Source organism: Bos javanicus, chromosome 3 (genome assembly GCF_032452875.1).
Source record: "Bos javanicus breed banteng chromosome 3, ARS-OSU_banteng_1.0, whole genome shotgun sequence".
Taxonomy (NCBI): domain Eukaryota; kingdom Metazoa; phylum Chordata; class Mammalia; order Artiodactyla; family Bovidae; genus Bos; species Bos javanicus.
The window spans coordinates 47,051,357-47,068,963 of NC_083870.1; the positions used below are offsets into that span (position 1 = coordinate 47,051,357).

Genomic DNA, 17,607 nt, shown 5'->3' on the forward strand with positions numbered 1-17,607 from the left:
TAATTTGCATCTAATGTCCTCTTTTCTTGGCTTCCCAGGTAGCGCAGTGGTAAAGAATCTGCCTGCCAAAGCAGGAGACACGGGTTCGATCTCTGGGTTGGGAAGATCCCCTGGAGAAGGAAATGGCAAACCCTCTCCAGTATTCTTGCCTGGAAAATTCCATGGAGAGAGGAGCCTGGTGGGCTACAGTCCATGGGGTTGCAAAGAGTCGGACATGACTGAGCACAGAATGCATTCATGTTTTTTATTTCAGGATGCTATTATTAAATTTAGTCATGTCTCCTTAAGGCTCCTCTTGACTATGGCAGTTTTGTCTATGCTTTTTAAAGGTGCATAACTTGTTTTATCCTTTCATTTCCTATTCTAAAACTTCCATCCAATGTCAATTATACCATTATCTTTTCATCTTATACTTCTTTTCCCTGTTCAAGACATCTATCTATTGATTGTTATTCTCACATATGACTCAACAGAGGATTTGGTGGTGGGACTTTTGAGGTTTATCCTAATTCATGTAGTATAGGGTCCTGGGTCGGGAGGGCAGTTTTTACAATATATTTCCGATTTGAAAATAAAAATTTTACTTTTGACAAGAATGACAACTGCTATTCTTTCCTGAAACAACCCATTCCTCCTCTCCCACCAACTTTCCCTTCAATTTCTATTTCAGCCTCTAGAACCCATTTTTCTTTTGTCATTAACAATTTCACTTTTATTCAATGTGTTCCTTAGAGAAAACGTTTAACTAAAAGCTTGCTTGATCCTAATGAAACTTCTCTTATAACCCTCATTTTTATCTCCCTAAACTCTTCCCCAAAGGGAAATAAGGGATGCATTATTCATCCTACTATCCCACCATCCAATGTTACTTTCCAACTGCTGTTCTTCTATCACCAGTTAGAATGCCTTTGAGGTTAATATCATGTAAACATCTCTCATCAAAACAGTCAGTCACTGGGACATTGTCTCTCACGACATAAAGACTTTCACACCTTATTTCCTTTTCCTTGCTCAGCTCTTGTCATCCTGCAATCTGTCCGACATGCTGGTCTCATGATTCCTTAACTTCTACCTTGATTTTACTATATCAATCTATTTTATCAACTTCTTCTGCTACATCTTTGACTTTCTTCTTTCACCATTCATTGCTAATATTTAAATCCTCTTTCCTGACTCCATTCTTCCATCTTCTTGATTCTACTTCAATACCAACCACTTAAGCCATTTTTAGACTATATGACAAATCCACTTCCCTTTCTATTCTCCCTTGATTAGACTTTACTATGTAGCTGGAGCATTTTGGCTTGCTCGCTACTCATCTGTTAATGCTCTACTGTGCCAGGCTTGGATAAATTAAATCTTATATTGTGGACATGTCTTCATCTGGGTTTGTAAAATATTAAAGTGAAAACACACACACACACTCAAAAAGCATATGAGTCCACATTTTGTTATTCAACATTAGCTGATTTACTAGTCTGTTTTCAAGAATTCCCTAAAAATCTACTAGATTCCTATACCCGACCCTCATTCTTATGTTCAGCAAATATCTTGGAAGACTGAGATGAGAATTCCCTTAAAATGTTCAACCAACTTCAAAAGTTCTCCCTTCTTTCATCTGTTCCCCTTTCTTTATGAAGATACAAATGGTGAGAAGAAAGAATACAGACTGTAAAAAACTGACAACTTCAGTTCTGGCTCCAACTCTGCTCCTAAATTTCTATGTGAGCTTGACAGAAGTTCCTTTTAGTTCTCACAATGGTCCTAAAAATTTTCTATATATTTTGCCTCAACACTTCCATTATTTTCAATCCAATTCACTACAATCAATTCTAGGATTTAAGCTAGCCTTCAAAACAAATACTAGCTAATATGAAATTTCCACTCATTATATGTCAGGCATTGTGAAAAGTTCTCTGTATGCATTAACATATTCAATCCTCACAACACTAGCTTTAGAACATGGGGATTACTATCATATCCATGACAAATGTGAAATCTAAGACAGCAAAGCTGAGCCAGATTTTGAATTGAGGATGTCTGGATTTTGAGCCTACACTCAAAATGATTATGCATACTTCCTTGCTTTTCAACTACCATCCCATTTTTCCTTCCTTCCAAGAGTGCATTACTTCAAAGAGGAGTAAATATTTTATCATATTTATATTCCTAATTCTTTATAATTTGATTTATACCCATTCTTATGAATAAGAATAAACTTTATGGTCACTACTAAACTGAAAAAGCACTTCTAATTTTAATCTTATTTTATCCCTTGATCTCTTGCTTCTTTTCCCACAACATAAATGTACACTGCCTAAAGTTTCAAGACTTTAGCCCTCCTGCTCTTTTACAGTTGGGAATCTTAAAGTTTTTTTTCTTTCAGTTTTATTGAGAGATAATGTACATACAGCACTGTATAAATTTAAGGTGTACAGACAGCATAATGATTTGACTCATACACCATGAGATGATCACCACAGTTAAGTATAGTGAACATCCATCACCTCACAGATAACAAGAAGAAACAGGAAAAAAATTTTTCTCCTGTAATGAGAACTCTTAGAATTTACTCTTTCATATATAACATACAGCAGTATAAATCATATTTATCACATAATACTTTATAACCCTAGTACTATTTATTCTATAACTGGACATTTGTATTTTTTTGTCCACCTTTATCCCATTTCTCCCCATCCACAAGCCCTCTGTCTGATCTGATCTCTTTAAACCAAAGTTTTAGGTATCAATCCTCTGGTCTTTCAAATTCTCAACCCCAAAGAACTCTTTCCTAAGTCCTAGGAATGAATATCCTACTGTCTAGGTCGACTTCTCAAGTTTAATTCCTCATGAGTCATCATATCATCAATTCCAAGTCTTACTACTTTTATGTTTAATTTTCCTCATGTTTCTTTCTTTCCACTCTCATTTCTATCCCTAGTGTAGATTCACAATTTTATCTTACTTAGACTAATAGTCTCCAGTATACTCCTTAGGATAGCATCCATTCTAAGATCCTGACCCAAACTTAATTCTTTTTCTCCTCACTGCCTTTCATGTTTTCCTATGCCCCTATGCCTCATTCACAACTGAATACTTGTCAACTTCCTAAATATGCAAGATACATTTTCCTTCACATCTGCTCATGCAATGTTTTCAAAATCCTTTCTTCTGGACTTCCCTGGTGGTCCAGTGGTTACAAATCTGCCTGTCAATACAGGGGACATGGGTTCAATCTCTGGTCCAGGAAGATCCCACACGCTGCAGAGCAACTAAGTCCGTGAACCCCAACTATTGAGCCTGAACTCTAGAGCCCATGCTCCACAACAAGAGAAGCCACCACAAGGAGAAGTCGCACACTCCGATGAAGAGTAGCCCTCGCTCACTGCAAACTGGAGAAAGCCCTCACACAGCAATGAAGACTCGACATAGCTAAAAACAAAACAAAAAGTAAGTAAAAATAAATAAATCCTGTCTTTTTATCCCAATCAAATGGCTTTTGGCCTACAATGCCCTTCAACTTTCTCTTTTGGATGATAAAATGCCTGTTTAATTATGCTCTAATACTATAATAACTATTACATATTTCAGTTTGCCTCATAATAGATATATATTCAGATGCTTGCTGCCAGATTATAAGCACAGAAATTGTGTAATTTCTCTGAGACCCTACAGTACCCAGCACAGTGCTAAAACCATCAAAAAATGCAATGAATGAATAAAGCAGGACGCCACTGAGTTGAGGCAGAATCCTTCAAGGAATGTGAAAAGCTCAGTGCAATTACTTAAGGGTAAGAAAAATTCACAAGGGTGCAAAAAAGGAAAGGAAGACTCAGAGATAAAATACCATTTTAAAATTAAGATTAACAGGAAAAAGAAATATTGACAAATGAAGAGAGAAATATGAAGCTAGGAAGAACTCACACAAAAAAAATCTATATGAAATTTCCTATATGTATCTATTGCTTTCTTGGTACATCTTTAGAGACTCAAAACCTTCTGTATAATATTTACCTCCTTCAGATAAGAGGAGCATTTCATATTTGGTCACAAATACATACTTTTTATTCTACTAATTGCAGAGACAGTAGTAACATACTTTTGAAGGCTTTTCTTTGTTTTAGTTGCACCACATATACATAAGTGTCAACTCTTAAAAGCAAAATTTTTTTAAGATTAAATTTACCATCTGATTTGATTTAGAATTATCTTCTATATCCAAAGGCGGAAGTTGATTACCACTGAACTCAGGCTGTTTAGCTTTAAAAATACAAAGCCAGAATAAATAGGAAAAATGTTTTCAAATATGTGACAGGCTATCATGGAAAAGGAGAAGGTAAATACGGGATTAGTAAAAGAAATTCCTTAAAGCTACAGCTGAGAACAATATAATCAATGACCATAACAAAATCAGTTAAGCAAAGACTATATTATCACCCATTAGGAACTTGGGAATGAAAAATTGCATCCAAGATAGTTAAAAAGCGGCCTATGAATTTACATTTTAGTACTACAGTTACAAGTTTATTCCATTTGAGAATGCTGGTGCATGAGTAAATGCAAACTGATGCATTAATGTTTTTCTCCCAATGTTTTCGCCCATTGTATCTTCAAAGTATGCTATTACCATTTCATTTGCTCAGAAGACAAAAAAAATTTTCCAGGTTTAAAATGTTAATTCAAATATTATTTAAAATATACTAACAGAATTAAATAAACTCTTTAAAAGGTCACTGCTTCAAGTTAATTTGTGATTCACAAGTGAAAATTTTATCCAAATTTAAAAATGAACAATTCAACTTCAGCTCTTGCAACTTCCTTTTTAGAAGAGATATTTTAAAAACTGGAAAAACACAGTATTTTTAAAATTCAGCCATAGAAAAATAGAGGATAGTTTAATAATCCAAAGAACTCAACGTTTTCTAAAAATGCACACATGGAAAAGTAGGCAAGCTCAACTACAGTTTCTAAACTCTTAGATGTTAAAACAGAAACAAAATGAGAAAATCAAATTTATTGGACAGGTATTTTCATGAACTTTGGATGAAAAAAATTCTGATTTATGTTGAAAATGATAAAATACTGGCTTTTAAATTATGTAGTTTTTAAAAACTTTTGTTAGTTTTGAGACTCAGTGATATACTTTAAAATGGGTGTGGTTCAGTACTTCCAGGAAATATTTCTAGGATGTTTTCATATTTGTGAGTAATTATTTTGGTCTCTTGGAGCTTTCAAATGTGACTGTAACAGATGAATTATTTGGTGTGATTTTCTGGCCATAACTGTCTTTGCTATAATTAGTCTTAGAATATTATAGATTAGGATTTTGCTAGTTTAAGACTTTGGTATGTAAGTTTTAATGTATATTTTGTGAAAAAATAAAAATATAAATTCAGTTTACTATCATATAATATACACATGTATATGAATGACCATATATAATTGGTTTACATATATCATATATATATGAATGATCATATATATATAAATACACAGGCACACAGCTCCTATTCTGGATCCAATTATAGAGTAGGTATACTCATATTTGGTTTTGTAATCATGAAATAACCAGGTTAAACACTGGATGGACTTGGCAACAAAAAAATCTGTCATAGCAACAGAAAACATCTCACTATATAAAAAAAGAAGGAAATTAAAACTACAGGCTTACCAATTTACTATATGCATGACATTATTCTACATGAACTCCATAGGGGGAAAAAAGGTAGGCTAAAAGGCCTAGCTAATCTGTAGCACATTTCATTTTAATGTTTATTAGAAGGACAGATTGTTGGAGCCACACTGCCTGGCTGGCTCAGGCCCTCACTAATGATGGGAATTTGAGCAAACTGCTAATCAATTTGTGTTCCAGGCTTTAAATCTGTAAAATGGGGGCAATAAGGATAAATTCATTTAAGAATGGTGAGGATTAACTCACAAGAGGGTTAAGAATGATGCATTGGCATATACTCAATAAATGATAGACTATTATCAATACCCATATGCATCTACCTTTTGGTTTCTGGGATTGGGACAATTCCATTCTAAAGCACAATATTTTAAATGTTTTTGCCTCAAAATGTATGAAATGAAGAACTATAAGCAACAAAGGTGGAATCTAAATAATTACTTTTAAACTACTTTTCTGAAAAGATATTCCTGTGGTAGGAACTATCCCAAAAAGGATCTCCCTAAGGCACTTTGATAGTGGAGCCAAACTTTTATAGGGAGAGAAAACAGTGGTAGAAAAAAAGCTAACCCCCTTCTATCAATACCAATTATCCAAAAAATCTCACTCCTTAGAAACTGGTCTATGTGTATTTTTAAGACTCCTTTTTCACCACCATTTCTTTCTAGAAAGCGTGAGTCCTTCAGTTGTGTCAGACTCTTTGCAACCCTGTGGACTGTAGCCCGCCAGGCTTCTCTGTCCATGGAATTCTCCAGGCAAGAATACTGGAGTGGAATGCCATTTCCTTCTCCAAAGTATTTATTTACCTATATCATAAAGATGAACTTTAAGTGGCCTTACAATATACCAAGTGGCCATTTTATTCTTTCTAAGCTCTGGTGCTACTGAATGGTTCAGCAAAAACACTGAAACAAGAATTTCCAAATAACATTCATCTTTGGAGGATACAGAAACCATGAATAGCTTAAATTTATTACAAAGTATCTACAAACAACACTAAATATATTTTATTTTCTAAAACATATACAAAAGGAAAATCACAGGCAGCACTTAAATATATTTGTTAAGACAACATTCGATTACTGCTCTATTAGCTCAATACTAATTTTCAACTTTGTAGTTCCCTGCCCCCATTGCTCTACTGTAATGGGATACATGAGACATGTTTCACAGAAGATGTTTTTTACTGCACACCTACGGAATATTTAAAAAATAAAAAGACACAGAACAAACATACATATGGATACAAGGAAAAAGATGCTAACTTTTTGACTGAATTAATAACACACTGGTGGAGGGGGCCCCCCACCCCCGCCACAGTTAGTTTTAATAGAGAAGTGATTTTAGTCCACTAGGTTTTACGAAAAAAGTTTTTATGCTTCCTGGTTATTTCATGGGATGAATTCTTGTTTGAGATAAATATACCTAAATTTGATTAGCTCTCTTTAGTCCTTTAACCACTCCCCTCTTCCTTTTTGGGATCATTAAGACTGGGTGTTCTTTGGAAGGAATGATGCTAAAACTGAAACTCCAGTACTTTGGCCACCTCATGCAAAGAGCTGACTCATTGGAAACGACTCTGATGCTGGGAGGGATTGGGGGCAGGAGGAGAAGGGGACGACAGAGGATGAGATGGCTGGATGGCATCACTGACTCAATGGACATGAGTTTGAGTGAACTCCGGGAGGTGGTGATGGACAGGGAGGCCTGGCGTGCTGTGATTCATGGGGTGGCCAAGAGTTGGACACGACTGAGCGACTGAACTGAACTGAAGATCAAATAATAATAACAACATAAATAAATTAAAAAACACTCACTTCTAGGGTAAGGTCACCATCTCAAACCACTCTAGGGCTAGCAAAACCTGGAAATAACTAAGAGTTTCAAGTTTAAAGCAGAAGTAGGGAAGAATCTAGTCTGTATCCACTCACACATAATAAACTAAAAGCAAAATCTGGACATAACTTCTTCCACTAAAAATTAGCAAATAAATTCAAGAACTTAACTGTCCTGCACAAACTGTAAATAGCCCTAGTTGACAAAGGAACACTGAACACTTTCAACCAATTATTGTAGAAGAAATGTTTAAATCAGAAGAAAAATCCAAAATTTGCAACCTCCAAATGAAATAAAGGCAGCAGCCATTAGTTGATACTAAAACCATTAATAGAAAAATAAAATGGAAGGATCAGAATGTCACCACCTGAAACCACAATCTTAAAGTATCACTAAAATCACTAAAAGTGACCCAACCATATATTTTACGCTTCCAACTGAGATCACAAGGAACATCATATTCCATATTCTTGCTTTAAAAATGTAAATAACAGAATCTGAATCTAATCTAGCTTTTGGAGCTAATTTCTTATTTATATAAAAGATGCAGTGGATTGAAGAACAAGTTAATGCTACTATAGCCAGACCAATCCAGACTGTGGCATTTTCTAAAAGGATATAACTAGGTTTCTATAATAAATAAGTCAATGAAACTGAGGGTTGGGTGGAAGAAGATGACTTTAATAATCTCTATATAAAAATAACCTCTGTATCACTAATCTTCAGAATAATAGACACTCAGGAGACACAGTTACCAAATGCAGTATGTGGCTCTTGAAAAGATCCTATTCTGAACAAATCAACCCTTAAAAAACATTTTTTGAGACAATTGGGGAAATTCAAGATGAACTGGGTATTCAACATTAAGAGACCATTCTCAATTTTGGTAAGTTTTATGATCAGGTTTTAATCAACTTCCATCAGGTATGGTTGGTAAGAAAATGTCATTATTTTAGAGAAATTATGAAAATGTTTGAGATGACATAATGTTGAGGATTTGCTTTAAAATATAACAGAAAAAATGAACAGATATAACAAGTGTGGAAACTAGTGAATGGAGATGATGAATATATAGGGTTTATTACATCAGTATATGATAAAAAAAAAAAACTTTAATAAAAGCTTTTAAAAAAATCACCATGTAAACAACCCATTCAAAAAAAAAAGAGTTCACAAGTCATTTAAAGTTTTAAAATATTAAGTTTTTAAAAATATTTAAAAAACAAGTTTGCTTGTTAATTTTATACATCATAAACACATAAAAAGAAAACCAAAGTAAAGTCAATATAACAGTTAAACTGAACATCTATCAGTGGAACTGTATCAAGGCAGAGTTACAAGGCATGAATAAAAGAAAAGTATTAAAATACTGGGTCAACAGGTATGAAGAATATTTTTATGAGAACACTAATAACTGTGCTAAAAAGCTAAAATAAAGCATCTAAAATATTACATACTTTCTCTATAGCAGTAATGCTCAACTCCCACTACATAGTAAAACCATCTTGGAAACTTAAACAATTACAAATGCACGGAACCCCACTTGTAGTGATTTTCAGTCTAGGGTAGGGCCTGGTGACTTTGATGTGCAGGAAAACTGAGAAGCACAGATATATAAGGATTACAGATTTATCTAGATGGTTGTTACATCTAGTCTCAATCATCAATTATTTTAACATCAAAATATCTTATACAAAGTTTGCTTTTCTTTTAAAACTATATGATGAGAAAGGCTGCCACACAGAAGGCTCTATTCTTGGAATGTATTAACTGCATTAATTTAAAAAATGTAGATAGCGTGATCATGAAAAATTACTTTTAGCAATTTTCTAAAAGTGATCCACCCCTTAATAAATTAACTACACTTCTTAAACATGATAAAATGATCATTATAACGACATCTCAATTTATAATCTCAAGGATTTTTGATCACCTTGTTCTTTGATGTAGAATATGAATAACTAATAGTCTGCCAGGTTTGTGATTATGTATTTAAACATCAGATTTCTAACTAATTACAAAGCACTCATCTCCATTCTTAAATAAACTGCATTTTTGAAGACACAGTGATTCCTAACTCTGCAAGAAAGAAGCAGAGAAGCCACATAAAAACTTACTGTGTAAAATAAACCAATTAAAATTTATAATATTGATTCCAAAATGACTAAACTCAGTCAACTGCTTAGATACAAAAATGATACAAAATAAAGTGAATCCCCTTAAATATTTGGCAGAAAAGAATTATCACCTAGTTATCTGTTTCCCTGGTGGCTCAGATGGTGAAGTGGCTGCCTACAATGTGGGAGACCCAGGTTCGATCCCTGGGTCGGGAAGATTCCCCTGGAAAAGGAAATGGCAACCCACTACAGTACTCTAGCCTGGAAAATCCAACGGATAGAGGAGCCTGGTGGGCTACAGTCCATGGGGTCGCAAAGAGTTGGATACTACTGAGCGACTTCACTTACTTTCTTTTCTATCTGTGTTCTTACAGAATTTTTGAAACACAGGGATACCTATAAATTATTTCACTTTGAACAAGTACAGCTTAAGAAAGACTCAAGCTGAAAATGGATCTTATCAATATTAGTTTGTTGTAATCTGAAGTCACCTGATTAGATATCAATGGAAGCAAATAAACAGAGAAAAAAATTTAGTCACCATTCCAGAAGGTATGACCTTACTAAAACAATACTGCATGTCACTAGTCACTACAAACAGCGTCTGATCACTACTTTAAAAAGTAAAATAGTAAGTGATTCTTCATAAAGATTATACTATCCACCAAAGGCGAGTGAAGGGGGCGAGGGTGCAAAGTTACCTTAATGTCCTATAAATGGAAATGTTTGGATTATGATGAATTATTTTAAAACATTTTTTTCCATAACTGGCCAATCTACAGTAACAGTATAAAGCTGAATGCTCAGCTCGTAAAATAGGAGCAAAATATCCTTAATATACATTTAACATGTCTTGTACACTCCAAAAGAAAGAATCCACACAACCAATTCAGATTTGTAAATATCTGATGAGCATTTAGAAATTATAAACTAGTTCATAAAATGATAAAAATTAAAATAATCTGACATCCTTATTAATACCCTAGCAAATAAAAATACTAATACTCAATGCTGAACAGGAAAAAGTAGAATAGCCAGCCTCACATACCATGTATGTTAAATTAATTATCACCATTCTGGAAAGAAATTTCAAAGAAGAATCACAAGGCTTTAACATTTCTCTGACACAATGATTCTAGTTCTATAGTCTAAGTAAATAAAGGACAAAAACATTACATACAGGTACTGGTGGTCACAATGCCATTTATATTAATGAAAAGTATGAAGGGAAACTAAACGTTCAACATAAATACAAAAGTATTATATATCCATTAGCAGTCTATCTTGCTATTACAATTACCATTTTTTGAAAAAAAAAAAACAAAAAAAAACCCTCAATAAAATGACAAACACAAAACTGCAAACAGTGTGATTTTAATTTTTTACAAATATGTATTTACATAGAAAATAAGAAAAAATATATCAAAATATAGGTAGTTATCTTATGAATTATAAATATATTCCTTTATTTGATTTTTAAAATTTATAACTCACCTTTAAAAAACTATTTGAGGATATTTAAAAATTTAAAAATCCCCGTTAAAACATGTAAACAATGAAGTCATTTAGTAAAGGAAGATGAATTCACATATTTTCACCCCAAAATATTTTTCTATGTTGACACTATATGGTAGTTTAAGTGTGCAAATAGTATTATGTTTTAAATAAGTATATACCGTTATTACACAATACTTTATTGCTAAAAAATGCTAACTATCATGACAATGCTGGGCTGCCACAAACCTTCAATCTGTAAAAGAACACAGTTATCTGTGAAGCACATTGAAACAAGGTATGCCAGAATATTATACTGAAATCTTCAAGACAGAGCAGTGACACCAAATTAATTTACTAAAAACTGAGCAACTTTACTCACATTCTTTTAATGCAAAATGTAGAACACTTGAGAAATGATAAAAGCACTGAATAAGACAAAAGTTAAGTTATGCCAGGATTGTATAATCTTTTATGAGAAAGATTTCTTATTTATTATTACTCTAAAAAAGAATTCCACCAAGACCATTACAAGAAAAATGATAAACTCCATAGACAAATCCATGACTCCAACCAGAATCCAAAAAACATACACAAATTCATCAACTACCCCCCCAATAGGCAAATACACATAGCTCTTAGGGTCCCAGGAAGTGATTACGGGTCTAAGGAAGTACTATGTTTGAAACTAGCTGAAATTTCTCGGTCTTTTACCATTGTTTATTTAATGAGTTCAAAGTAAAATTTTAAACTCCTTAGAAATGACTATAAAATCTTCGTATCATCTTCTACTTTGGTTACTTTAAGAATTAAATAATGTATCTGCCAAGTACCTTGCAGAACCCCTAGGATCTAGAAGCTATTCAATAAATGTTGATTTTTGTCTTTTCTATAAGTTCTATCAGTAAAAAATTAAGAATTCATAGTAACAATTACAAGCAAAGGCCATGATTCATTCATTACTGTCTCATTCTTGACTTTAAAAAAATGGTACACCATAAAACTGTTAATATTATTTACTTACAAGCCAAGTTGAGGAAATAAAGCTTTAAACTAAGCCCACAGAGTGATGGAGATTCTCTCAGGAAAGAATGTTATCAACCTAAAGAATTCATTATGATAAATTTATCATGATAAATTTATTATGACAAACTGCTATAATTTCTGCAAGTTGTTATTAGACAATCAGAATAAGGTTAAGTTTTGTCTAAAATTATCAGAATTAATTTCAAATATCAAATGCTTCTCTTGTGCATTAGTGTCTCTCTGTTCATAGATGATTTATCACTTATATAACATATTTATAAATGGATAACACATGTTACATATCCACACTAAATAAGTGATGCTTTTTCTTTTTAAATTGATGAATGTAAGCTCAACTTATGTTCATCAAACTCCAGGAGACAGTGGAGGACAGAGGAGCCTGGCATGCTACAGTCCATGGGGACACAAAGAGTTGGATAATACTTAGCAACTGAATAATAGCAATAAGCTAAACTCTAAGAACAAGTTTGCGATTCATCAATCTTGGGTTCCATACGTCCAGAAACATTCATTTAATGATAATCTTACAAACTTCAGAAACCAAGAATTCCCTGAATTCATCAAAAGGAAACTAAAATGTCATCTGAAGTTATAAATCACTTATTTTACTTACAAAATAACATTTTCTGTTATTTTTTCTTCATCTTGACTCTGTCAACTATTAGTTGCAAATATTTGTGTTTTTTTTATTAGGTGGGTCAAACCCATTGCTGAATGAGGTGAAATATAATAACTAAGACAAAATGCAAATAAACACCAAAATAAATTTTATATAAAATTCTTCCTAGTTAAACCTGTGTTTTAAGACTACGATATGTTTTGAAAAATCCATATACCTACTCCCATCATATGCTGCCTCTGTTAACTTTCTGGGTTTTTTTTGTGCAGGGCTAAACTGAAACAATCAGATTGGTTTTCCAATCTAACTGAAACAATTAAGACTGAATATGAATATGCACAATGGCTTCTAGATAGCATGACTTTAAAGTGTAAATGTTTTATTAAGAACTCAACAGTATTTTTTCATTAGAGCTTTTCCTCTTCTATTTTGGGAGAGAAGATGAGATAGGTAAAAGGAATGTGACACAACTTTAATTATACTTATGAATTTAGGTTTTTCTTCCAACAGTATTCATATACATTCTTACCTGAGGGGGGGGGGATCTAACATAATTTCTTAAAATTCAAAATGGGAGATTCATTATACTTACTGGAGTTTAACAGGCACTTGCCCATTTGGCAGAAGTGGTACAGACAATAAAAATCATACCTAAGAGAGATGTTTCCTTGGCAAATGCTGCAGCTATAGCTGGGTCCAATGCAGGTTGTCCATCCCCAGATGGAAGATCAGGTCGAGTATAATCCCTACTTTTATCATTGTTGTATTTTACATTCAAATTCACAAGCTTGGAAAAATCAATCCTTAGGGTACAGCAAGCATTATAAATATTCTGACCATCTAGGGCCTGTAAAAGTGAATAAAGTATATCAGCAATTTTAAGAGATAAAAATTAGAAAAAGTATGACTCTGACAGAAAACTCAACAATGAAAAGCTGTACATAATAAAAGTTGCCAGGAAAGGGATCAAATTCCATACTCTTTTCTTTGCTACACTAGCTGTGTGTATATTGTTTTCCACAAATACTACTGTCTTTAAATAGAAAGTGCTACTTAAATATAAAATATAACCAGTTAAATATATGTGCTAATATACTTTCAATTTCAAAAACCTGCAAATATTTTAATTAAAAAAAACAAAAGTCACAAATATAGTTCATCCTGCCAAAATAGTACTGTAATATCAACAGTCTGCACAATAGTTAAAAGTTAATTTTATTACACATATATTTTTTGCTGGATGGTAATACTTATGCTCTAGAGTTGAAAGACCACTCAATTAGGTCACCTTGAACAAGTTATTTAATATTTTCTAATCTCAGAATCTGGAAGACAGATGACAATGGCTGCCATGCTTCCTTGCAGGATTATTGTAAGGATTAGATAAAAGACCACATGTGTGCAAGTATCATGAATTATAAAGCACAGAAAAAGGCATATAAAGCATATAAAAAAATATGCTGCTGTTATGTTTTTTTCTCTTCCTATATAATCGCCATTTATACTCCAGCTAGACAGAAGCTTGGAACAAACTAGACAACAGGAGAATATATTGTTGATTTTTTATTAGAAGAACAAACATTTTCTTTATAAAGTAACAGTTCAGAAATGAAGAACATGTTTAGCTCTAATTCACTTCAAAAATAAAACAACAATTCTTCTGGTAACAATACATAAATAGATCAAGCCTGATATCTATGTAGACCAAGATCTACTAGGTGTGTAAATATAGAACTATATTAATAGTAGACAAACATATTTTTCACACTTGATGTTTGAAAGAGAATTTTTATATTACTTCAGTATGACTATTTTAATGGCTGTATTATTGGAGAAGGAACGTAACTGAAACAGACTTAAAAATAGTCAAGAGTGTTCTGTTATGGAAAAAGGAAACCTCAATAGCTGCTTTGTATATAAAGTTTATAGTTAAAATATTATATTTAAAATACTCCCACTCTGTGAAAAGAGGAAAACCCTTTCCTTTAACATACAAAATTAAGATTTAAGTGAATATATTTACCAAGCTAAAAGCTAACTTAAAAACACAATTCAACACAAGTTTCCCCATTTCTATATTCACATAAAGGGACTACATGCACATCAGGATTTGAATTCTATTTGAATTAGGGAAAGCACCTATCATCACATGAGAATGGGAAGTATCAACTCTCTCAGGCAGAGTAATATAAATATTAATTCAATACTTCATAAGTAATTAATTCTTATTCAATACCTAATAAGTAATTAATTCAATACTCTGCTGTAAAAGCAAACAAAGCACCGAAAATAGGTCTTCATTTACTCATTCCTATAGGGGAAATGGCGAGTCATGTAATAGAATCTATGTCTCTACCTTACACATGAATGTCAAAATTCACTCTTAGGCGACTATTTCAATAATATATAAAAAATCTGATATAAGAAAAGACCTGACTTTGGATCATAGTACCTCGATTAATGCAAGAAGTAACGTACTGATACAAAATGACTAACTTCAAAACAAGCAGTTTCTTTGGGGCCAGGTTCTATCAAAGAGGTTGACTGCCAAATATCTTAATGATTATGCTAACTGCTTGAAAGCTGTCTAGAAACCTTTAACCAAAAAAAAAAAAAAAACAACCTTTATGTAGGTATTATACACAGGTATACCTAAGATACACACAAGGTATACACACAAGGCACACACAAAACTGTACCTTAGATACAAGAGCTAGAGAAATCAGGAAACAATATGTATATAAGCGACAGGGGAGAGGGAAAAGAGCTAAGGATACATGATAACAGAAATCCAGGCATTTTCAATAGCTGGCTGAGGTAAAATGACAAGTGAAGTAAGAAGAAAAATTAAAGTAAACTATATATGCAAGCTCACTTTAAGTTCATTGTTATTTGCCAACTTCCAGGAAATAACAGTAGCACACAAGTCAGTCAGTGTTCAGCAATCAAGATTGTAGTGATCTTGCTGGAGTAAAGATTTCTGACAGTAAAAGCCCAAGTTAATTTGCAAAAAAGCCTCTCAAATGTATCTATGCAAAGGGAAAGTTTGGAGAGTACATGAAAACCATCAGGAAAAAATATCTTCATAGTAAATATAAGATTTATGTCAAAAACATGATAAACTCAGTAAAGATGTTAAATATAGAATGAATAATTAACACCACAATGAAACACTGCATATGGATAAAAAATAGGAAAAGCCACTAATGAAACTTAATGAAATATATTCTCCTGGAAGGAAATCATTAATGATAGGATTTCCAAAAGACACACTGTCACTGTGCAGTGTCAACTGCACATATTCCTAATAAAAGTGGATAATACCCCTAAAAGCTGTGTTACAATTTTCTACTAAGTGTGTTACAATTTCAGGGTTGTATAAATTAAATAATTTTAAAAGATCCTGGTGAAAAGGAGTCTACTTCTATACCTTGAGGGCTTCCCTGGTGATTCAGAAGTTAAAGCATCTGCCTGAAATGCGGTAGACCTGGGTTCGATCCCTGGGTCGGGAAGATCCCCTGGAGGAGGAAATGGCAACTCACTCCAGTATTCTTGCCTGGAGAATCCCATGGACGGAGGAGCCTGGTAGGCTACAGTCCACGGGGTCACAAAGAGTCGGACATGACTAAGCGACTTCCACTTTCTATACCTTGAAAATACAGAAACTAAACTAGAAAGCCACAGTAAGTGAATGATATTTTTGTTTGCCAATACACTGAAAAAGATTTCTGAAAAAGGCATTAGGGCCTTTTCATTAATAAATGTGAGGATCATTTAAAATAATTTACTTTTTATTTGATAATCATTATTTTTACAATGATTGGTGATTACTGGTGGTGACTACCACCCTAAATGCCAACCTCAATATACGTAACATTACCTTGTTGGTTGACTTAAGAGGGTTTTTATTTTTAATTAACTAATTAAAAGATCATGACTTTACAATATTGTAATGTTTTTTGCCATACATAGACATGAATTAGCCATGGGTGTACATGTGTCCCCTGACTTCAGAGGTTTTAAGAGAGACTGGACTGCAATATACACAAACCTCAGAACAAATTCAGGAGATGGTTAAATTTTTCCCCTCCAACCCTCACTAATACAACTCCATTTTTAAGATTTTTTTTCCTGAGTTACTATTCTCTTATAAAATAAAATGCTAGGGGGAAATAATTCCAATTAACTGAAAGTAATTGCCAAAGATCGTAACTAATACATGGCAAGAGTCTGGTTGGCAATGTCACTCAAGCTGCCTTTACATGGCAGTGATTCCCAGGGCTTGAAAAACTAAACAGAGCAGTGGGCTCCCAATCCCAAAGATTATAACTGTTAGCTCAGAGGAGCCTAAGAGTCCCATTTTTTATAAGCAATCTATATGAAAAGAAGGTTCTGAACCATACTTTAAAAGAACACTCTAAGTTCTCTTCCCCTCCAAACCTAAAGATACACTATGCCTGCTAAATGAATTCCCAAGGCATAGGTGATATTTTTTCATTCTCTCAATCATCTGAACAACTATCACTATAGAAGTAGAGAAGCAGGCTTGAAATTCTCTTCCCAAACTATTCCTTACCTGTAAATTTTACATGATTTCTACTGTTTTAACAAGCATAAAAATGTAGCACCTGAATTACAAAGTTTAGATCTAACTCATTTTATTACACACTGAGATGTACATGGATGGTTGAAAGGTAGGAAGAGATCTACAGCACACCAGCTGTCGGCTAAGTTGTGTCATGTTGAAAAAAATGCCCTCATATCTATAATGTGTTAGGTTCTAAGAACACAGCAGAGAACAA

The 17,607-nt window shown here is 33.3% G+C and overlaps 1 protein-coding gene across 4 annotated transcripts in view; it reads right to left on the reverse strand.

Moving 5' to 3' along the window:
• The window catches only part of PTBP2 (polypyrimidine tract binding protein 2), an 85,770-nt gene that overhangs the window by 12,859 nt on the left and 55,304 nt on the right, over positions 1-17,607 (reverse strand). For all 4 annotated transcript variants that reach the window (XM_061411123.1, XM_061411121.1, XM_061411119.1 and 1 more), the window contains exon 8: positions 13,457-13,652. In XM_061411123.1, the coding sequence (XP_061267107.1) occupies positions 13,457-13,652 (196 nt within the window). The remainder of the gene's footprint in view (positions 1-13,456; positions 13,653-17,607) is intronic.